Raw genomic sequence first — 19,033 nt, 5'->3', positions numbered from 1 at the left:
TTAACTTTCATCTGTAATGAACTGACTTTTTGGAATTTTTGCTGTGGTTTAAGAAAAACAACAATTATCTCTGGTTAGCCCCTAAGGCTGTAAATGTCATTGAACTGCAACACTAATTACTCTTTTTAGGGCAGGAGCCAGAGTAAAAAAAAAAATGCAAACTAGTCGTAAACTGATAAGGAAATCCCATAAGTCCCCTGGATTTAGGAAAAAAAAAATACTGGAATTTCCATCTTAGTTGGCCCTCCCCCAGGTTAGGGTTATAAAACATGCTTTCTTGTCTGAGAGAATTCTGTAACTGCAAGAGAAGATGTCTCCACTTAGTCCTTCCATAGGATTTCTGTTGCTTCTTGTGCTGTGGAGCCCTGGTGTTATCCAGGCAACTACTGTAAGAATTTTCTTATTTTCCTATTATATTTATGCATAAGTATCACGTTTTTCTCAGATGCCAGTGTAAAATCTAGCTGGGCAGTGTTCCATTGCAACAACTTAAGTATCTTGCTGCACTGTCATTCTTTGTAATAGGATGACTATCCCTGCTCTTTAGGCAGTATGCTATTGGCTAATAATTAAAATATATTGACATATGAATCAGTAAAAAATGTTGTTTTGTAACTAGATACTATGTGCTATGGCAGAACATGTACAAGTTTGCAAGTAAAGCATATCTGAACTTGATTAAAATACAAAGACTGAAAGTTAAAGCTCTGCACCCAGGTTGCTTTGACAACTGAGTACTGGAGGCACTGAACATTTATCCCTTATTTTATAGAAAAGGGGTACTTTTTTCTTTTTATTCAATTGCATGGAATGTTTGCTTTTTATTGTTATTTCTTCATAAACCTCATAGACAACTAACTTGCAATGATTAAGGATGCCTTTTAATGAAGAAACTTGACAGCAGTAGCATTACACTGCATTTAAATGGGGGATGGGTTTTGTAATCTGGTGTAATTGAATGCACTAATGCATTTATATTTTGTTATACTGAGCACCAGTAACTAATGTTATTTTATTTATCTGTATTCCTGTTTGTTTGTTTGTTTATCTATATTTATTCAGTTTGTTAAATGAGATAGAATCCTAATCTAGATAGGTCTTTTCAAGTATCAGGTCATAAATTCAGGATTTATAAAAGAGGAGGCATAAAAATGTTCAGTGTAGTAGCTGTATTTTCATACAGCTATACCGCAAATTGATTATATAAGGAATACTTACAAAAAATTACAAACCATTGCAAGTACAGGATGGAGGGCAAAGAAAAAAGATGAAAACTGAGAGGAATGGCATGGAAAGAGTCAAGGTTCTGGAGTTAAAAGAAGAGGATTTGATATTTAATACATAGTATGACAGGACAATAGGAGAATACTAGGCTATGAACACTAATAGGCCTTTTAAGCCTAGCCATACTTCCCAAAAATATTAGAAAGAATATTGACCCCTTAGGTGTTCTGGAGGTATATAAACCTAAGCATGAATGGTCAAGCATTTACAAGCTTCCTCTCGGTATCATACCTGGGATGAATTTACATCTTAAAAAGCTTAATGCTGGAGATAAATTCAAAGAAGAATTTAGCTGTGTATCTGTTTGGATAGAATTATACACTTATTTCATTGTAACTACACACCTTGTTAGTGAAGGCCTGGAGATCGAATATTCTAAAATAAGTATTCAAATCAGAATGTGTGAACATTACATTACTTGTGTATATCGATTGTCTTTGGTCTTTGGTAGTTCTTGCTACGTAAAATATATTTGTATTGTAATGCACAATTATAGCTCTAATTACTTAAAGTATGAGCTATCTTTTAATTTCTTTCATAGGCTCAGCATCTCAAAATACTCTACAATTTATATTAATAAGTCCAGTGATTTTGTTGAAAGTCAGACTATACAGAACTACACTATTCTTTCTTCAGTCTGTGAAATAGTCTAGTATAATTGTACTGTTGACCTATATAGTGAACTGGTTACATTTATATGAAAATGATGGCGCCATATAATTTAAGGCATTTTCAGCTCAGGTGACATCAGTTTCTTCAGCATATTATTTTCTTTGGAACTTTTCAGATTCTAGTAGGTTTTTTCTTACTGCCATTAATAGATAAGGACCAGTTTTTCCAGTTTTACTAATGTTTTACAAATCATGTTGACAAAAAGACTAGATTGCACTAGTGTAAATGTGATGAATGACCCTAAAGCATTTATCTGAAGCGAAACTCCCAACCAAGTCTTTCAAACTTGTGTGCATAGCAGTATAGCAAGTTCAAACAGCATGCTGTATTTTCCAAAGTCTTTCCATATGAGTCTTGTGTGGTTCTGAAACAAACTATGAAGTAATATGTTTAATATTGTTTCTTTGAACCTTTCAACCCTCTCAAAAAACTTAAGACTTAAGAAATCCAAATGATCTTTGTCCGCCTTGCCAGACTTTCATTTTAGTTCGATACATAGGCAGTAAAGTAAAATAAAATTTCATTCAATGTTTTCTTTCTGGACATTTCAATTTCTGAGCAATTGAAATTACGCCTTATGAAAATTTCTGTTTGGCACGTTATAGTTGTTGTTTTGTGACCACGTAAATATTCTTACATTTTCTGTGTTATTTTATTTAATGGGAAACTGTGTACATTTGACATAATTGTTGGGGCATTTTATGTAGTCCTTTAAAGTAAAATTCTCAAAGAAAGGTATTACTCTATAGTTTTCCTGTAACTAGTTATCAAATTATGCCTGTTTGTTAGAGTTGAATTTGAATAGCTCCCACATCATTTCAGATCAGAATTAGAATTTCCAGATGAAACAAGTATACCATCAGAGCTGTTGGATTACAATATGTGCTGTAAATTATACATGTTAAGGTTCAAAGCATATGTTTATGATGTTCTTTCTACACATTAGTCACACACACATACACACACACACACACACACACACACACACACACACACACACACACACACGCACACACACACACGCATACACATGCACACACACAGATGCATACACACTGACACACTCTCTCTGCTCTCTCACTTTAGGGTTGTCCACATTTAAGGGAGGACCATAACTGCCTCCGATGACCAGGGAACACCTTGGCAATCTCTGGTCATACAGTACTGACAAGATGATGCGCTTTTTTTTTTTTTGCATCTCCTTTCTCTCAGTTGACCATCAGCTACCAACAGTTTTTCCCCTTGTTCACTGGGCCACCTGGACCTGCCTTAGGTTGCTCTGGGCTCAGCCCCCACCCACATCTGGGTCCAGTAAGGAGACTGAAGATGCTGGTGCAGCAGTACCTGGTGAGGGTGCTCTATCCTTCTCCGTCCCTGCAGCAGCCTTATTAGCTGTGCAACCCCTGCCTACTGGAGGTGCACGTATGCTTCCTTACATGCATGACCTCCTAACCAAGAAGTATACCATTTGCTCATAGATCTCACCTAGTTCTTAATACTGCTATTGCAGCAAGCCTAGGCAGTCTCTCACCCCTAGGAAGGGTGAGCCATTGTAGACTATTCTTTCCCCCATTCCAGTCCCTCCAGTGCCCATGCCATTAACTGAGTCTGAGACATTTGGGGCTCATGGCTGTGTTTTCTATTTTAATCCTTCACTCACTCCTTGCATCTGGCATGCATGCTAACATGGCAGAGCTAAACAATAGCATTTTGTGATGTACGCTTGTTTTAATACATATGCCAGTGTCGCTTTGCCAACCAGTGCTTGGCACATTCATATTTTTGGGCCTTTGTCCCACTTTTCTTTACGGCTTTGTCCAGATTTCTTGCTTTAAAAGGTTGAGAGGTATACATGTGTTACATTTGAATACGGACTAAGGGAAGTTCCCCGATGCCCTAGCTAAATTTACTCCAGTAGTATAAATCCTACTTTGGGTCTTCCTAGAAAAAGAGGCCACTAGCCTAGTGATACGAACATGGTCATCAAAGAATAAACAAATTCAGATCTAGATATATATGAGCATAATTTATACACTGGGTCCCTTTCAGTTGATCGAGTTTTCAGAAAGTCAAACTCCATGTGGTCAAGACCATATGATAGAGTTTTTGAAAACTCAAAGCTTTTGAGTGGAGATTGCATTATTTATGATAGTCCCAGTTTGCTTTGGGCTTAAAGTACATGAAAATAATTTAGAGTTCAACTTAAAGGCTTTCAGAAATGCCCATAAGACTGCAGACCCAAAAAGCAACCAATGTCCTCTAGAGTTCAGATTTTACAAAGTTCATCCTCAAGTTAAGCTGCTTAGAGTTCCCACTCTGGTATCAGTCCCACTTCACTTGAGGCGCAAACCTCTGTCTTACAGTAATTATTTTCTCTTAAGAATAGCTGCTTTCTCTTGAACAGTATTCTCTGTGATGACCATTTTCTGTCCTCCTTACCCTTACATCATTGTTCTACTTATAAAAAGGTATGGTGCTGTCCCCTTCACTCTGGGCAGCTGCTGATGTACTTCAGCTCCACAACTTCCACAGTGGCTGAAGGGGGGAACTTTTCTGCAATAAATACACATGTATAAGGGCAGACATAGATATGATTATTGTGAATGTATGGCAACTACATAATATTTCAAAAACATGGCTTCTGAGAGTTGTCATAGGTTCATAAGTTCATATCCAAGTACTAGATCTATATGATCGATATCTGTTTGACTAGCTGCCCTTGTGTCCCATTTTAAGCTTATCCAATTTACCTTTTTCTGCTCAAAATAACCTATCCCATTTGGTTATAGGGTGGCCTTACCCACCCCATGATCAATAATTATGTATTACCCCCAAATGAGAATAACTGGGATCATAACATAGATAATTTGTAGAAAGCCATGCATGGGATAAAGCATTTAGGAACACATTGCTAGGACAATTTCATTAATGGTAAGGGAGGGATAATGCTTTCTTCTAATTACATGAGTCAGATCATGTAGATGTATACAAATTTGAATATTGTCTTATTTGCAGTAACCTTATTTGTCAGTTATTATTTGTAAATTTGTAAATGTAGTTGCTTCTTAATGACACTTAAGCTTTCCTTTCACTTCAGTTCATGCTCAGACTAAATACCAAGAGAAGCCTACACTTTCCTTGAAATGCGCCTTTCATAGTAACAGGATTTAATTACATGATATTCTTTTGACATACTTCCTAAGCTTGCATATTAGACACTATATATGTGATGGGTGTAATTATATGGCCCTCTGTAGAATTTACACTGTTTATGTAGCTGTGAAGCTATTCCTGAGTTAGTGTAGGAACACAGTCTCTCTTTGCTTTTGAACTGCAAATCCTTTTTTATGATACCCATCTTTTCAGAAGCAAAATTTCCAGAAATGTCAAGTAAACTGGATTTCATTAATGCTCTAATATGAATCTGGATCTTTTAATTCTTATTTTTATATTTTCATGCCAGTAGCGTTTGTCACATTTGCTTTACTTGGAGGTCTAAACATGCTGACATTGTGTAGATTGTTCTAATTGCTGTGCCTTTTAGTCCAATGTTTCAGTCATATTTTCATAATATTTGATTCTGCACCTTTTTCTAGTTTAAAGTCAAATTTTGTTTTTAATTTGTGCCATTTCTGGCGAAGTTTGATCTTCACTCTTGTGTATCTGTTGCATTTCTTGGAGCTAGCCATAACCAGATGTAATGATGTCAAAATGCTGTGTCTCTCCAGCGTAGCATTGTACCTATGGTCTCTATTTCAAATAGCTGCTGGGTGCATATGCTCAAACAGATAATTATTTTCCTTTCTACATTTCACAGATGCTTTGAGATGACTGTCTTACTGTCAAACTCCAGTTGAACAATACCCAGACAGGGGCATATGATTATCCCAAAACCTGTCCACTGCCTGTGCTGATAGTCTGCTCCAGCACAGGAAAGAGACTACCACTTCTTAAGAAGTTAAGTGCTGGATCTAATGCTCTGTGTTCATGTAAAACCAATTAAATCTGGCTGATACTTTTAACCTTCTTCATAAGTGCTGGTTCCTCTTACCCCTTGATCTCTTACCTAACCTCCATTACCAGGGTTCATCATAATCTGTCCCAGTACTATCTGCCACTTGACTTGCATAACAATGTTGGCCATCCTTTGTCATTTGAACAGTGAAGCTTTTGCTGATATAAAATACAGCTTGATAACACGAGTTAGCCAACCATCAGCTACTCTGGAATGAACACCACCTGTAGGCCTTGATCTGTGGATGAATGCTTCTATCCCTGTTCCAAGTGAGTTTTTCAGTGAGTTTTTCAAGTATTTCAACTAAACCATTATATGAGGTATTATCTATCACTGTCTGTCTGGACTCTCATCTCAGTCCAGATTGCCAAGGATGACCCAACCAGGAGCATAAAGCTCCAGACAACATAACTCTGTAAGGATCACATCTGCACACCATGATAAGGTCATAATCCTAGAAGGAGAAGATAATCCTCATTATGAGTCATATTTTAAAGTTTGCAATAAAACAGCAGCATTGTCTGTATATTGATATCCAGCTATGTCAGCATTTCAAATCTCCCATTTGCCTTACATTTAAGTGTAGCCCATCCCTGGAATGGCCCTTGATATGTCACACATCCTTCTGACTCTACACGTCTGACTCCTAGAGAAGCAGATGCTATTCCTGTATTCATCAGTTGCATTTTCCACATTAAAGATCAAGTGCAAAGGGTTTTTTTATCATTTTTTTTTTGTTAAAATTATATCCTCATCTAGGAAAGCGGACTTTCTTGTTCTAAACATTTTTTTTTACTTTACTCACTTCAGTGTACTTATATTTTTTAAGTTGGTGCAGCGGTTAGCATTGCCAACTCACAGCAAGAGGTTCTCCGGTTTGATTCTCGGCTGGGGTGCCTTCTGTGTGGAGTCTGTATGTCCTCCCTGTGCTCCCTGTGGTTGCGTGGGTTTCCTCCGGGTGCTCCGGTTTCCTCCCGCATCCCAAAGATGTGCAGTAGGTGGATTGGACATTCTAAATTGGCCCTAGGTGTGAGTGTGTGCATGTGTGTGCCTTCTGTGAAAGGTTGGGCGCCGGGCTGGCAACTCGACACTGTAAATCTCCACTGCCAATCATGAGCGGATAGATCATCCGCTGTGGTGACCCCTAACCGGGAAAAAGCCAAAAGAAGAAGAAGAAGAAGAAGAATTAACTGGTATGACTGTTTACTGTATGCAGAATAACTCTCCAATTACTTTTTGATTCCAAGTCATCCAGCCACGCCTTCTGATGATGCATTAAAGGGGAGAAACAGTTCTGTAGAAGATTGGCATGACTTCTGAATTCTATAGCAGATTTTATTACAAAGTAACCAGAATACAACACAAACAGTTACTCAGCCAGACAATAAATCATTAAAGAAACATGGCCATATTCAAGTGAAAGGTAACAAAAGTAAAGCAGAACATAAGATTCTTAGTAAGGTTATACTTCTTGGCATGCAGTCTAATACAAAATGAAATAGTAAAAAAAAAGAGAAAAAAAACTTTGCACTTCATCTTTAGGTATCTTCCTTGGTAACACAATAGCTGATAGACTGTTGTTCCTTGGGTGCCATTCCAGCTCATATGAAGTCACCTAGTGGAGGTTTATATTTCACTTTATTTCATTTCTCCACCGATCTGGAAAAGGCAAACTGATAATATAACTAAGTTTTGATTCAATTCACTTTCTGCTTCTATACCATTAAACAGTCCATAAAAACTCAAGTGTTGGCCAACCATGTAAGCCAAGGAACTCATATTTTTGATAGTGAAAATCAGCTTTCACCATTCCTTGTAGTTTTACTAACAAGAAACTTGAGAGTGGTAAGCCATAAAATAGTTTATATTTTGATATAAAAAAAATGTATCGTCTTTGTTTGTGATATTCTCATAGCATGTATCATTTTTTATATTGTATGCTAATGTATGCTGATGACTTGTACAATCCATCTGGAGCTTTTTCCATTGCATGAAAATGTACATTTCCTTTTAACAATTACAAGTTCTAAGTGCACAAAGATCCCAAATGTAAGGAAAGTCATCTCGGTTAAATGTTTTGTCTTCTGAAAATACAAATAATTCGGCTTTAGTGAAAAATCATTCAGAAGGAAATGTAAACTACTTAGCATGTTCAACTTCTTTAGCATTTTAATTCACATTACAAGCTGCTAAGACAATGTAGGACTGCTTCCTTTGCTTTGTAGAGTACAATTTGAATATTAAAAAAAAGTAAAGAAGAAGACAAAATTGTTTTAAAAAGATGTCATGTAGCAAGCATATCTAAGTCATGGTATAATAACATTGTGCAATGTCTGGCTACAGGTTCTAGTGTGAGTTGTTCATTCCTGTGTTGATGTTTGGTCAGTCTCGTTCCATTGCTATGACAAATCCATACCAGCTATGAGTAAATCCATAGTATAACTCTCTCTCAGGCATGTCAGATTGCTTTTAAGACATTTCCCACACTAATGGACACAACTGTACTGTAGTAATGTTTCTGCAGAGTAAATAAATTCCCTGCCAAAATAGGTTTCACTGAATCTTTTCCCAGTAAAAATCAAATAGTAGACACTGGCTGCCTCCCAACAGTAGTATTAATTTTACTGCTGTACAAGAAATTGTAACAAGTAGTTTCTTATTCAAATAATGTTCTTTTGTAATAATCTTTCCATGTGCATGTACCTGAAATGCAGCCATAATCTCTGCCTGGCAGGTGCATTAGCATGTAATAGCTACTGACTTCTAGAATTCATAGATGTTTCTTACATTCAAATACTTCCTTGAATTACTGTCTGCTTCATTTTTATTTTAGTCTGAGGAATGTGAATCAGCTATGTTAGCATGTAAGGGAATGCCTACAATGAAAGCATGCAAGTCTGGAATATTATGTTGTGCATTGTGTAGCTAAAAATAATATAAGCACTGGAATGTGCAACGTTGTTAATATATTTCCAAACTTGTTAATACAGACTGGTCCAGATGTCCTGCAACCAACAGAATCTGTATTAAGAAAAGAAACTGTAAGTAAACTTAAAATAAACTATTTAAGCATTCACTCATGATACTGTTAATAGCTGTCCATCTAAACAATTTTTTTCTGTTACAACTTAAGTTGCTACTGGCAGGAGACCTGCTGTGTTTTCAAACTTTACTTGGATATCAGTCATAGAGTTATCCAAGTGTTTCATCTACGAGTTACTCCCCAGTTAATGGCAAAGGCCCGAAGTACATTTATGTTTATAACTAATAATGAACAGCTTTTCACATTTTTAAGTAATGCAGTTTATGACTTTTGGTTATAGATTGAGAGGAAAGTTTAAGGAATGTTTAGTCTTTTTTTTTTCTTCTGGTTAGAGGTTTCCTTTTAAGTCCCATGTTGATGAATGTTCCATAAAATGCTCCAGTTTTTAAACCTCACACTGAAACTCTTCTCTGATGACTTTGTTTTGTAAGTTAACCAAAAAGAAAACATTATTTCATTCATTAATTCAGTGTTTGGTGACAAAGATTGAATTGTTAGCTCACAATTATTTCAGCCACTGCCTATGGGCAAGTATAACATATGAACCATAACCAGCAAGAATTTTTCAATATTTGTATGTCCTATGCTAACTGATCCATGACAACCCATTTTAGGTATTGACTACAAGTAAGTTTGATGTTCTGTACAAAGATTGTTACATTTCATGTAGTTACTTCTGTGTACCTCAGTTTGATAAAGTAGCTCATAATAGAGAATGAATGAATGAATGATTTATTATTTTATAAAAGACACAGAAAGGGTGCAGATTTTAGTGATAAACTAGTGGCGGTGTAATCATGGTAGCAGTTAACCATTTTATATATTTTTTTAGGGACAGTGACAATTAAAGGTCTCATTTGCCTTTATTTTTCAAAAATATGCTTGTCACAAAATATCTATATCCTCTTTCTAGTTCTAGAAACTAATGTGGTAAAACATAATAAATTATGTTAGCAATACTACTTAATATGAGCACTAATTTCATATACAATGATAGATCTTCAGGCACTTGAATACATCAGCTCAGTTCCTTCTACATAATAATTATATTCCTGCTTCCACTATCCTTCCCTTTGTACCATATTCTAATTTCTGTGGCTGACATTTCTTGTACCACAACAGACATTTTCAGATTATAAAAGTATAAGCACACTATTCTGAAAATGTTACTTTTTTCTGAATGAGTTGTAGGAAGGAGAAAGATAAATATTTTTTATCTATTTAACTATCCTCTAAGTAATGGTGATACTAGACACAGTCGTGGAGGATTGCCCCCTACTTAAAATACTTACTTGCAGACAAATGTCTGTTTGCAATATTCTGACTAATGTTTTATTGGTCCCTGCAATATTGCGAACCCAGAAAGGATCTGCTATTGATTAGATGCTTGTCATTTACCAGAGCACTCGAAAGATTAAGCATATAACCACAGGTGAACCAGTATGAATTCTCCGAGTTGCATGATTTGTAGTAAAAGACAGAATTATATGGTATAATTAGATATATAATATATAAATAAAGCCTTGTTTCCCATCTTTCCTGACCTAGAGTAGTCCAAATACAAGGTTTGCTGTATTCTGGACTTTTGGAAAGTTCATGTGTTGCCCATTTCCTTTCTTGGATAAAAGGAGGATTCTTTGTTCACCAGTGGCAGTGGGGAGCTTAGAGCAGCCTATCTATCCCTGGAGGAGTGTTCCCAGCACAAGAATCTGGTAGTCTATTAGCTGTTTTGGGCCAATTTCTAGCTCTTTCAAGTCCCCCTGTATAAAACCCGCTTTGGTGCAGTTTTTGCGTTTGTTACTACTCAGCCAAGCTCCTCGTGGTCCTGCAGAGTGGTGCTAGCAGCAGAAAGGCTAAAAGAGTGACTGCTAACTGGGCGACTGTCCGATCTAGCTAAACTGCAAGTATTTCTGCTTCTTGAACTGTTTCAAACTGTTTAAAGTTGTTTTTGCACCTGCACTTTTAAATTTTGCCCTGTTTGTTGCATTTACCTGTTGAGGCTACACACTCAAGTGTGCTAGCCTGTGTTACATATTTATTGCATTTTCCTGCTGTTTGTTGCAAAAAAGAAAAAAAATATCCTTGTTTCCCGTCTTTCCTGAACTAGAGTAGTCCAAATACAGGCTTTGCTGTATTCTGGACTTTTGGAAAGTTTCTGTGTTGCCCATTTCCTTTCTTGGATAAAGGGAGGCTTCTTTGTTCACCAGTGGCAGTGGGGAGCTTAGAGCAGCCTGTCTATCCCTGGAGGAGTGTTCCCAGCAGAAGAATCTGGTAGTCTATTGGCCGTTTTGGGCCAATTTCTACCTCTTTCAAGTCCCCCCTGTATAAAACCCACTTTAAGCGTGGGCTTAATTGGGTTTAAACCATTCTCAGCTCCACAAAGTCTGCTCTTCACTTTTTCCCTTAGAACTGATCTAGTTCTCATAATAAACACCCTATTCCTACTCTAAATCCTGGCACTTGCTCACTAAAGCAATTATATAAGTCAGCACTAAAAAATTAAAAGCACTACACCCTCACAAACTCACCTTGAGTACTTTGTTCCCCATTGGCCCTTTTTTCAATTATAAAGGAATTCCCAATACTATTCTAGCATGTCCAAAGGTCAGTTGCCAATCTCCTCTCCGGTCCAGCTGGTGAATCTAGGAATCTTGAGGAAATGTTACAACTGCCTCATGTACACAGACAACCCTCTCCTCCTCCCAACAAATTCCAACACATGTGAGAGATGCAACCATATAGCCAAACTGGAGGTTAAGCTCTCTCAACTCAGTACTGGCATAACCAGTCAGGAGGAGAGGGAAACCACACTCACTACAATTCCAGTCTCACATAGACCTACCATGACAGCAAACCAAACACATAAACACACAAAAACATACTCGGAGGCTCTAAATAAAAATCTGCCTAAGCAACAGAGACCTCCAAAGCAGACACCCAAGCAACTGCTACTCAAAAACAAAACACATGCAACACATAGCTCACAAAGCCAGTGTGCCGAACAGTCACAGCCCTTAAGGCTAAACAACACACCTGATACACTTGTAATAGGTGACTCTATCATCAGGCACACTGACGTCCCGCTCACCAGGCTGAACAAGGAGAAGGTCATGGTGAGCTGCCTGTCGGGCGCTAGGATCCGCCACATAACACAAGCACTCAGGTCATTCCAAGGCAAGTACAAATATGACTCAGTCATTGTCCATGCTGGTGTGAATGACCTGAGATGTACCTCCCTGGACTACATGAAAGGAGACATAGAGGAGCTCTTTGAGCGTATAGCCCAGGCCGGTATGACCCTGACCTTGAGTAGCATCTTACCTTCACCAAGAATGATGCCACAATATGAAGACAAGATGATCAATTTCAACAATTGGCTTAAGTATTTGTGTCATTCAAAGGGGATCCAATGCCTGTCAGCCTGGGATGACATGCTTGACAAGCCACGATGCTTCGCTAGGGACGGCTTGCACCTGTCACGCCTGGGCTTTCGGATATTGGCAAAGGCTCTTGCCACCCCCATAGTGCCTTTTTTAGGCAAGGCTCAAAAGACAAACCCACCTCCATAGGTATCACAAGGGATAAGAAACTAAGAGTAATGCTACTCAATGCCAGAAGTCTAAACCTCAAGATGCATGCACTTGAAACTCTCCTTAGCATGGAGAACATCGATATCTGTGCAGTAACAGAAACCTGGTTCAAGGCTCCCGAGAGCACTCCAGCACTACCAAGTTATACCTCATACCATGTTTTTCGGCCCCAAAACTTGGACCAAACCACAAAAGGAGGGGGAGTATCAATATTCGTCAAAGATTCCCACACCTCCAGGTTGGTGGCACATCATGAAGCATCAGAGACTATCCATGTGCAACTAACAGTGAGTAAAACTGCCTTAAAGTTTATAGCCTGCTACAGACCACCCTCCCAAACCCAGGAACCCCACTCGGCCTTCCTGAGAACACTGGAAAATATGAAGGTCTCTCCAAACACCATTATATTGGGTGACTTCAACTACCCAAACATAGACTGGGAGCATTGCTCTAGCTCCAACACCCTAGCCCAAAGGTTCCTAGAACTTATAAACTCAAATGCTATGGAACAGCTTGTTACCACTCCCACAAGATGGGAAAACATACTGGACTTGATCATCACCAACATGTGGACTCTATGCTCCAGACCAGAAGTGTATCCCTCACTGGTAAGATCAGACCATAAACTAATCCTCACTAGATATTCACATCCTGACCCGAGCCCCTGCCCAGAAAACCACAGTGAAAAACTTCTCTAAAGCAAATTTCACACTCCTCAAAACTGAGGTGGAATCCTTCAAAGCCCCTGGGCCTGTGGAAAATATGGCCCAGACCGCAGAATCCTTTATAAATGTATTCTATGAACACCTTCAGGAATGCATGGATCATGCAATCCCAAATAAAACCAAGACCCAATCCTCCAAAGGCAGGCATCCTGTCTGGTGGACCCCAGCCATAAACAAACTATACAACAGAAGGAGGAAGCTACTACATGATAGAGCAAAATCCCAAAAAGGGAAGGCATCTCTGATCAGTATTAGCAAAAAACTACGGGCACTCATAAAATTGTCTAAGGCCAGCTTCGAGAGAAAAATTGCACAGGACACTAAGTATAATCACAAGGCTTTCTTTAGTTATGTTAGGAACCTGGGTGGGAATTCCCAGATATGCTCAGAATTAGTCCAAAATGACAAAAAATACACCGAACCCACAGACATTGCCAACATCCTAGCTGGCAGGTTCAGAGCAAACCCCCCCCCTTCCCCACCAAAAGGGCAAATATCTATCCCAGAAGAGTGCTGCCCCCCAGACATCTCAGATGCACAGGTAAGAGCCGCCCTCTCCAAAGCAAAAAACACAGCATTAATTGGACCAGACAGTGTCCCGGGCTGCGTCCTACATGAACTCCAAGAAGAACTAAACCCAAACATAAAACTACTGTTCAGTCTCAGCCTTACTACAGGATATGTACCCAAAGAGTGGCTTACAGCAACAGTGGTCCCTCTCCACAAAGGTGGTGCCTCAACGGATCCTGGAAACTATCGCTCCATAAGCCTGACTAGCTTGGTCTGCAAAGCTATGGAAAGGATCATCATGGACCTCATAAATAAAGATATTGGGGACCTACAGACACTGGATCCTACCCAGTTTGGCTTTGTTAAGGGCAGATCCTGCCTATTAAACCTGGTCGATTTCTTTGAAACAGTAACCAAGGCCATTGACGAGGGGAAGGTGGTCCACACAGCCTACCTGGACCTCGCAAAAGCCTTCGATACAATACCCCACTCGGGCATTATAGATAAGCTCACCAGCTTAAATATAAACCCCTATGTCACTAGATGGGTTGCAAACTGGCTCAAGGACAGAACCCACATGGTTAGAATTGCTGGAGCCATGTCAGACTCCAAACCAGTTACAAGTGGCATCCCACAAGGCTCAGTCCTGGGACCTCTCTTGTTTGGTATATATTTCTCAGAGGTACAGGCCAACACGGAAGGACTGTGGCTAACCAAGTTCACAGATGACTGCAAACTGGGTGCCATAATCGACTCTCCAGCCGTCACAAGCATCCTACAAAAGGGCCTCATAGAAACAGACAACTGGTGCCAGAGCCATGGCCTCAAGCTAAATGCCAAAAAGTGTATAGTCATCCCCTTCGGCAAAAACAAAGTGCCTACAAATTACCACATAGATGGTAGTCCATTAAGTACGGAAGAAGTAATTAGGGACCTGGGGACCCAAGTTGATAGCAATCTCTCATTCGACAACCACGTGGCCAAAGTGGTCAGAAAATCATTTTATATAGACCACCTAATCATGAAGGGATTCACATCTAGATCAGGGGAGGTCATCGTGCCTCTTTACTCATCCCTCATCAGGCCCATAATTGAGTACAATGCCCCTTTTGGGATGTACCTTACCAGACACCTGCAGCAACTGGAAAGACCCCAAAAGTACCTCACCAAGAGGATCAAAGGGCTCAAACAGATGTCATATGCTGCCCAGTTAAAGAAACTCCAGTTCTACTCAGTGGCATACCGCCTGCTCGGAGGCGATCTGTGCCTGACATATAAAGCCATGTCCAACCCGGAATTAATGGACATGCTGCACCTCAGAAAATCCAAATCCCATTGAACTACACGCTCGAGAGACTTGAACCTCAGCATTGAAATAAATAGGACATGCTGGAGGGACAGATTCATAACCCAGACGCTCCCTTCACTCTGGAATAAAATCCCTGTCCAGGTTAGGCAGAGTCCCTCATTGACTCTCTTCAAGATGAATCTTGATGAGTGGATGGGAGATCGTAGATTTACTCCGGGTATCACTTCTGTGTCACTGTTAGACAGATGCACAGTATACTAACCTCGAAAAAGGGCATAGCAAAATTCATTTTAAAATGGGTGGCGAAAGCCAAACATACTCTGGCTAGGCTTGTAAATGCCCTAGGACAGATAGCCTAGTATGAACCTATGAACCTATAAGAAATGATTAAATAAAGAGCAAATATTTAAGAGAAATTGGCCCAGTCTTATCAAACCCTATGAATGTCTTCAGAGTAGATGAAAATAATTAACAGAAGAAAAGGATACATACAGATAAGAGTCAATAGTCAAAATTAGAAATGCAGATGTCAACAGATTAGAATATGAGTCCAATAAGCTCCTAAAATGATAAGCAAATTCAGAAATTGTTGTAAAGGTAGTAGAGGTAAAAAAGAAAGGCAAGTGGAAATATATTGTAAGAAAAGAGCGAATCCAAGACCGTGAACAACAAAGTGCTTACATTGTATTAACTAAATATTACTATAAGCATGGCTATAATTTTGAGTGGAAGCACTGTCAAGCATTTAAGCAAATATCTGGAGGCTGTGACATGCAAGGAGTCTTTTGCAAACAGTTGTAAAAGTGGAAACCAGTATCTTCAAAATAATTTACCTGTTCTGGAACATAATCAGAAAAGTGGAGTGTTTATTGGGGCTACTGAAATTAAACCTGAGAGTGTACCACAATCACCGAATCAAAAAAAAAAAAAAAATAAAAAAACATGTACTGCTAAATTTTAACATAGACACATGCACAGAGTGTATTATATAGTCAAGGCATACATTTAAACAAATTTATTTATTTATTTATTTTTTATTTTACATTTGTTGACCAGGCTAGTCCAGCTGGATACATGTCCATTTTCAGTAGAGGCCCGGGGAGAAAAGCTCCACAAGAACAGAGGTAGTTAAACAGAAACATCAGAAGATTGAGTAAAAATTATTACATTAAAAGAGAAATCAGACACAGAGGTTATACAATTGGCTAAAAGAAGTACAATACTTAGAAGGCACTGACTTAGATTAGTCTAACATTGCTACAATATGAACCTTAAGGTTTGTGGGTTAGGTAGAGGCTTTAGTGGGCCAGGAGAGTTTTACTATTAGTCAGGATTAGAGCAAGGGCATAGCCATTGGGACTTTAGTAGGTCTTTGAGGTGTTTTTTGAATTGGTGAAGAGAGGTCATGTGTCTTAGGTTGTTTGGGAGGGCATTCCAGGATTTGCCAATGGAATTGGCATAGAGTGCTTTGCCTCCCAAGTTGTTAGATTTAATGGTTTGAACTAGTAGGCTTTTGGACGACCTAAGGGATGTAAGGTTGGAGTAAGGGGTAAGTATGAAAATGTAAAATACTAAAGAAAGAACTGCTAATGACACCAGTTGTGAGCAGCGTATCAAAAGCAGCTGACATATACAACTGAAAATGAAAATGACATTCTTTTTTAAATTGTTGCAAGTTCAAGTAAACAAATGAATTGTCCTAATGTTTGCATTATTATTCTCATGAGAAACAATGACTATGGCATTGAGAACATATAGTGCAAAATCAAACATTGCATTTGAACCTTCACATTGTCTGACAGACATTTTAGATATTGTAGTAATGTTCTCTTGCATAATTATGCAAATGTATTTACAGGCTTAGGAATGGTTCAAGATGATGTCACAAATAAATAAATCCTGATTCTATGCCAGTTCTAAAAAAATGCCATTGGCACTCAGAACTAAAGTTGAACCAGAGCAGAAGAAATGGAAATCTAGATTCAATTAATAACCAGTTAGCTCCAACAAAATGAGTTGAATAATGAAAGACAATATTCACAGATGCAGTGATCCAATGGATCTGAATAAAGTGATAAAAAGGAAAGTATTTTAAGTTGCTTACAAATGAACAGTCTGAGGACTGGTGAATGCCAAGTCTTTTCAGTACTAGATGTAAGTCAAGGTCTTTGTCAAATAGTATAAGCTTTTGAGAAGGTACAGGGTCTATGCGCTACTGTTTAGTATTTCAATAGCATGAGGGGCATTCAGACTAGCTGTTACCCAAGAAAGTGAATCATAATAAATGTAATTGATGAGATAATTAGTGTGGGTTAGACCAAAAGAACAATGTAACGAGAAACAAATAAAACTGCTAAATAGTTTCAGTCACAATTTTAAGCTAAATAAGAAGAGATGTGAAATCAAAATGATGTGTCTAAAATACATAGTACATGTTTTAATGACAGAGAAGCCAAAACCTGATCAAAACAAATATGAATTGTTGTTCATAATACCAAGGCTAGATAGAAAACTCAAATTATAGGGGTTTCCATGAATGGTGCAGTGTCTGGCAAACTGTACATTGTATGTGTGAGCTGAGTAAGCTTTTAAGAAAACTGTCAAAGCAGGATGTAACAGAAATGACACTGAAAAGGAAAATATTTCCTTAGTGCTCAAGATATGTATCACTGATTTTGCAACAATAAGATAATATGTGAATCAGCTAAGTGGATAGCAGTCAGAATGGTTCAGAAACTGTGATTGTACAATTGAACACACAACTTGTTTATTGGTCTGGGGCATTTACAGTTGAAGAAAATACTTATGCAGGGACTGAAAATGAAACACTGACAATAATGTACAGTAAACTCTCAGTTAACTGGAATTCAAGCAACCAGAACTCTCAAGGAACCAGAAAAAAAATTGAAGAAATACAGTAACCCCCACCCACCCACTGCAGAAACATACCTTATGTTTTTAGAGGTTTAGAGTTTTAAAAAGGAAGATGGGAATAAATCTCCTCTCTCCCCAACCTAAGAACAAGTCAAACTAAACAAATAGTATAGGGTACTACTTTTAATAGTAACTTTTAATAGTAACTCTCAAGCAACCAGAAACTACAGTTATCTGGCATCTACCAATCCCCATTAACTGAGAGTTTACTGTATAGATGTGAGATATTCCATGAATATGTCCATGGCAAAGAATTTAAGGTGGAAACAGACTACAAACATTTGTTAAGCACATTCAATTCAATTCAAAAGTCCTTATACAAAACATCACCTAGTTTGCAAACCAATATGTCTTGAAAGGGAAATACTGATCAGACAAGAAATTGCATATTGTGGGTTTGCAAAGTAGAGCATATTTAATACAGATGTTTGTCCAAAACAAGCACTTCTAAGTTAAAGAAGTGATGCAACTGCCTACTACAAGGAAAGAAGGAATGCAAGAAATATGATAAGTTAAAAGATGAAGTGAGACAGGCAGAGAACGAGCGAGAGAGCGAGAGAGTCCTGGTGTGTCTCAAAGTGAAGTGAAAGTGCAACAAGAACATTCCAAAATAACAAGATATCTAGCGTAAATAGTCATACTAAATATGGAAGTCATACTGAAGAATCCAAAGAGATAATGCAGATTAATGCACAGCTGAAATTAATTCTAAGGACTAAAAGTTTAAATGTTCATATATCTTCAGCATGCACAAAGTTTTACTTTGATATAAATAAATTCATCATTGCAAAGTGACGCATGCCATGCCACAGACATATATATATATTATATATACATTTAGTGTGTGTGTGTGTGTGTGTGTGTGTGTGTGTGTGTGTGTGTGTGTGTGTATGTGTGTGTGTGTGTGTGTGTATGTGTGTGTGTGTTTGTGTGTGTGTGTGTGTGTGTGCA

The 19,033-nt window shown here is 38.3% G+C and overlaps 1 protein-coding gene across 2 annotated transcripts in view; it reads left to right on the top strand.

The window, feature by feature from the left end:
- Positions 1 to 253: 253 nt before the first annotated feature.
- Positions 254 to 19,033, top strand: part of LOC122801983 (olfactomedin-4-like) — a 71,791-nt gene continuing 53,011 nt past the window's right edge. The window contains exons 1-2 of one of the 2 annotated variants that reach the window (XM_044071719.1): positions 254 to 388; positions 8,962 to 9,012. In XM_044071719.1, coding sequence (XP_043927654.1) covers positions 311 to 388; positions 8,962 to 9,012 — 129 coding nt within the window. In that variant the 5' untranslated portion in view covers positions 254 to 310. The remainder of the gene's footprint in view (positions 389 to 8,961; positions 9,013 to 19,033) is intronic. The other variant, XM_044071720.1, reaches the window with a different exon arrangement.

This window comes from Protopterus annectens, chromosome 5.part0 (genome assembly GCF_019279795.1).
Source record: "Protopterus annectens isolate FY-2018-M chromosome 5.part0, PAN1.0, whole genome shotgun sequence".
In the NCBI taxonomy this organism is placed as follows: Eukaryota; Metazoa; Chordata; order Ceratodontiformes; family Protopteridae; genus Protopterus; species Protopterus annectens.
The sequence above is the reverse complement of the archived record's forward strand: the minus strand, read 5'-3'. Positions and strand labels throughout refer to the sequence as shown.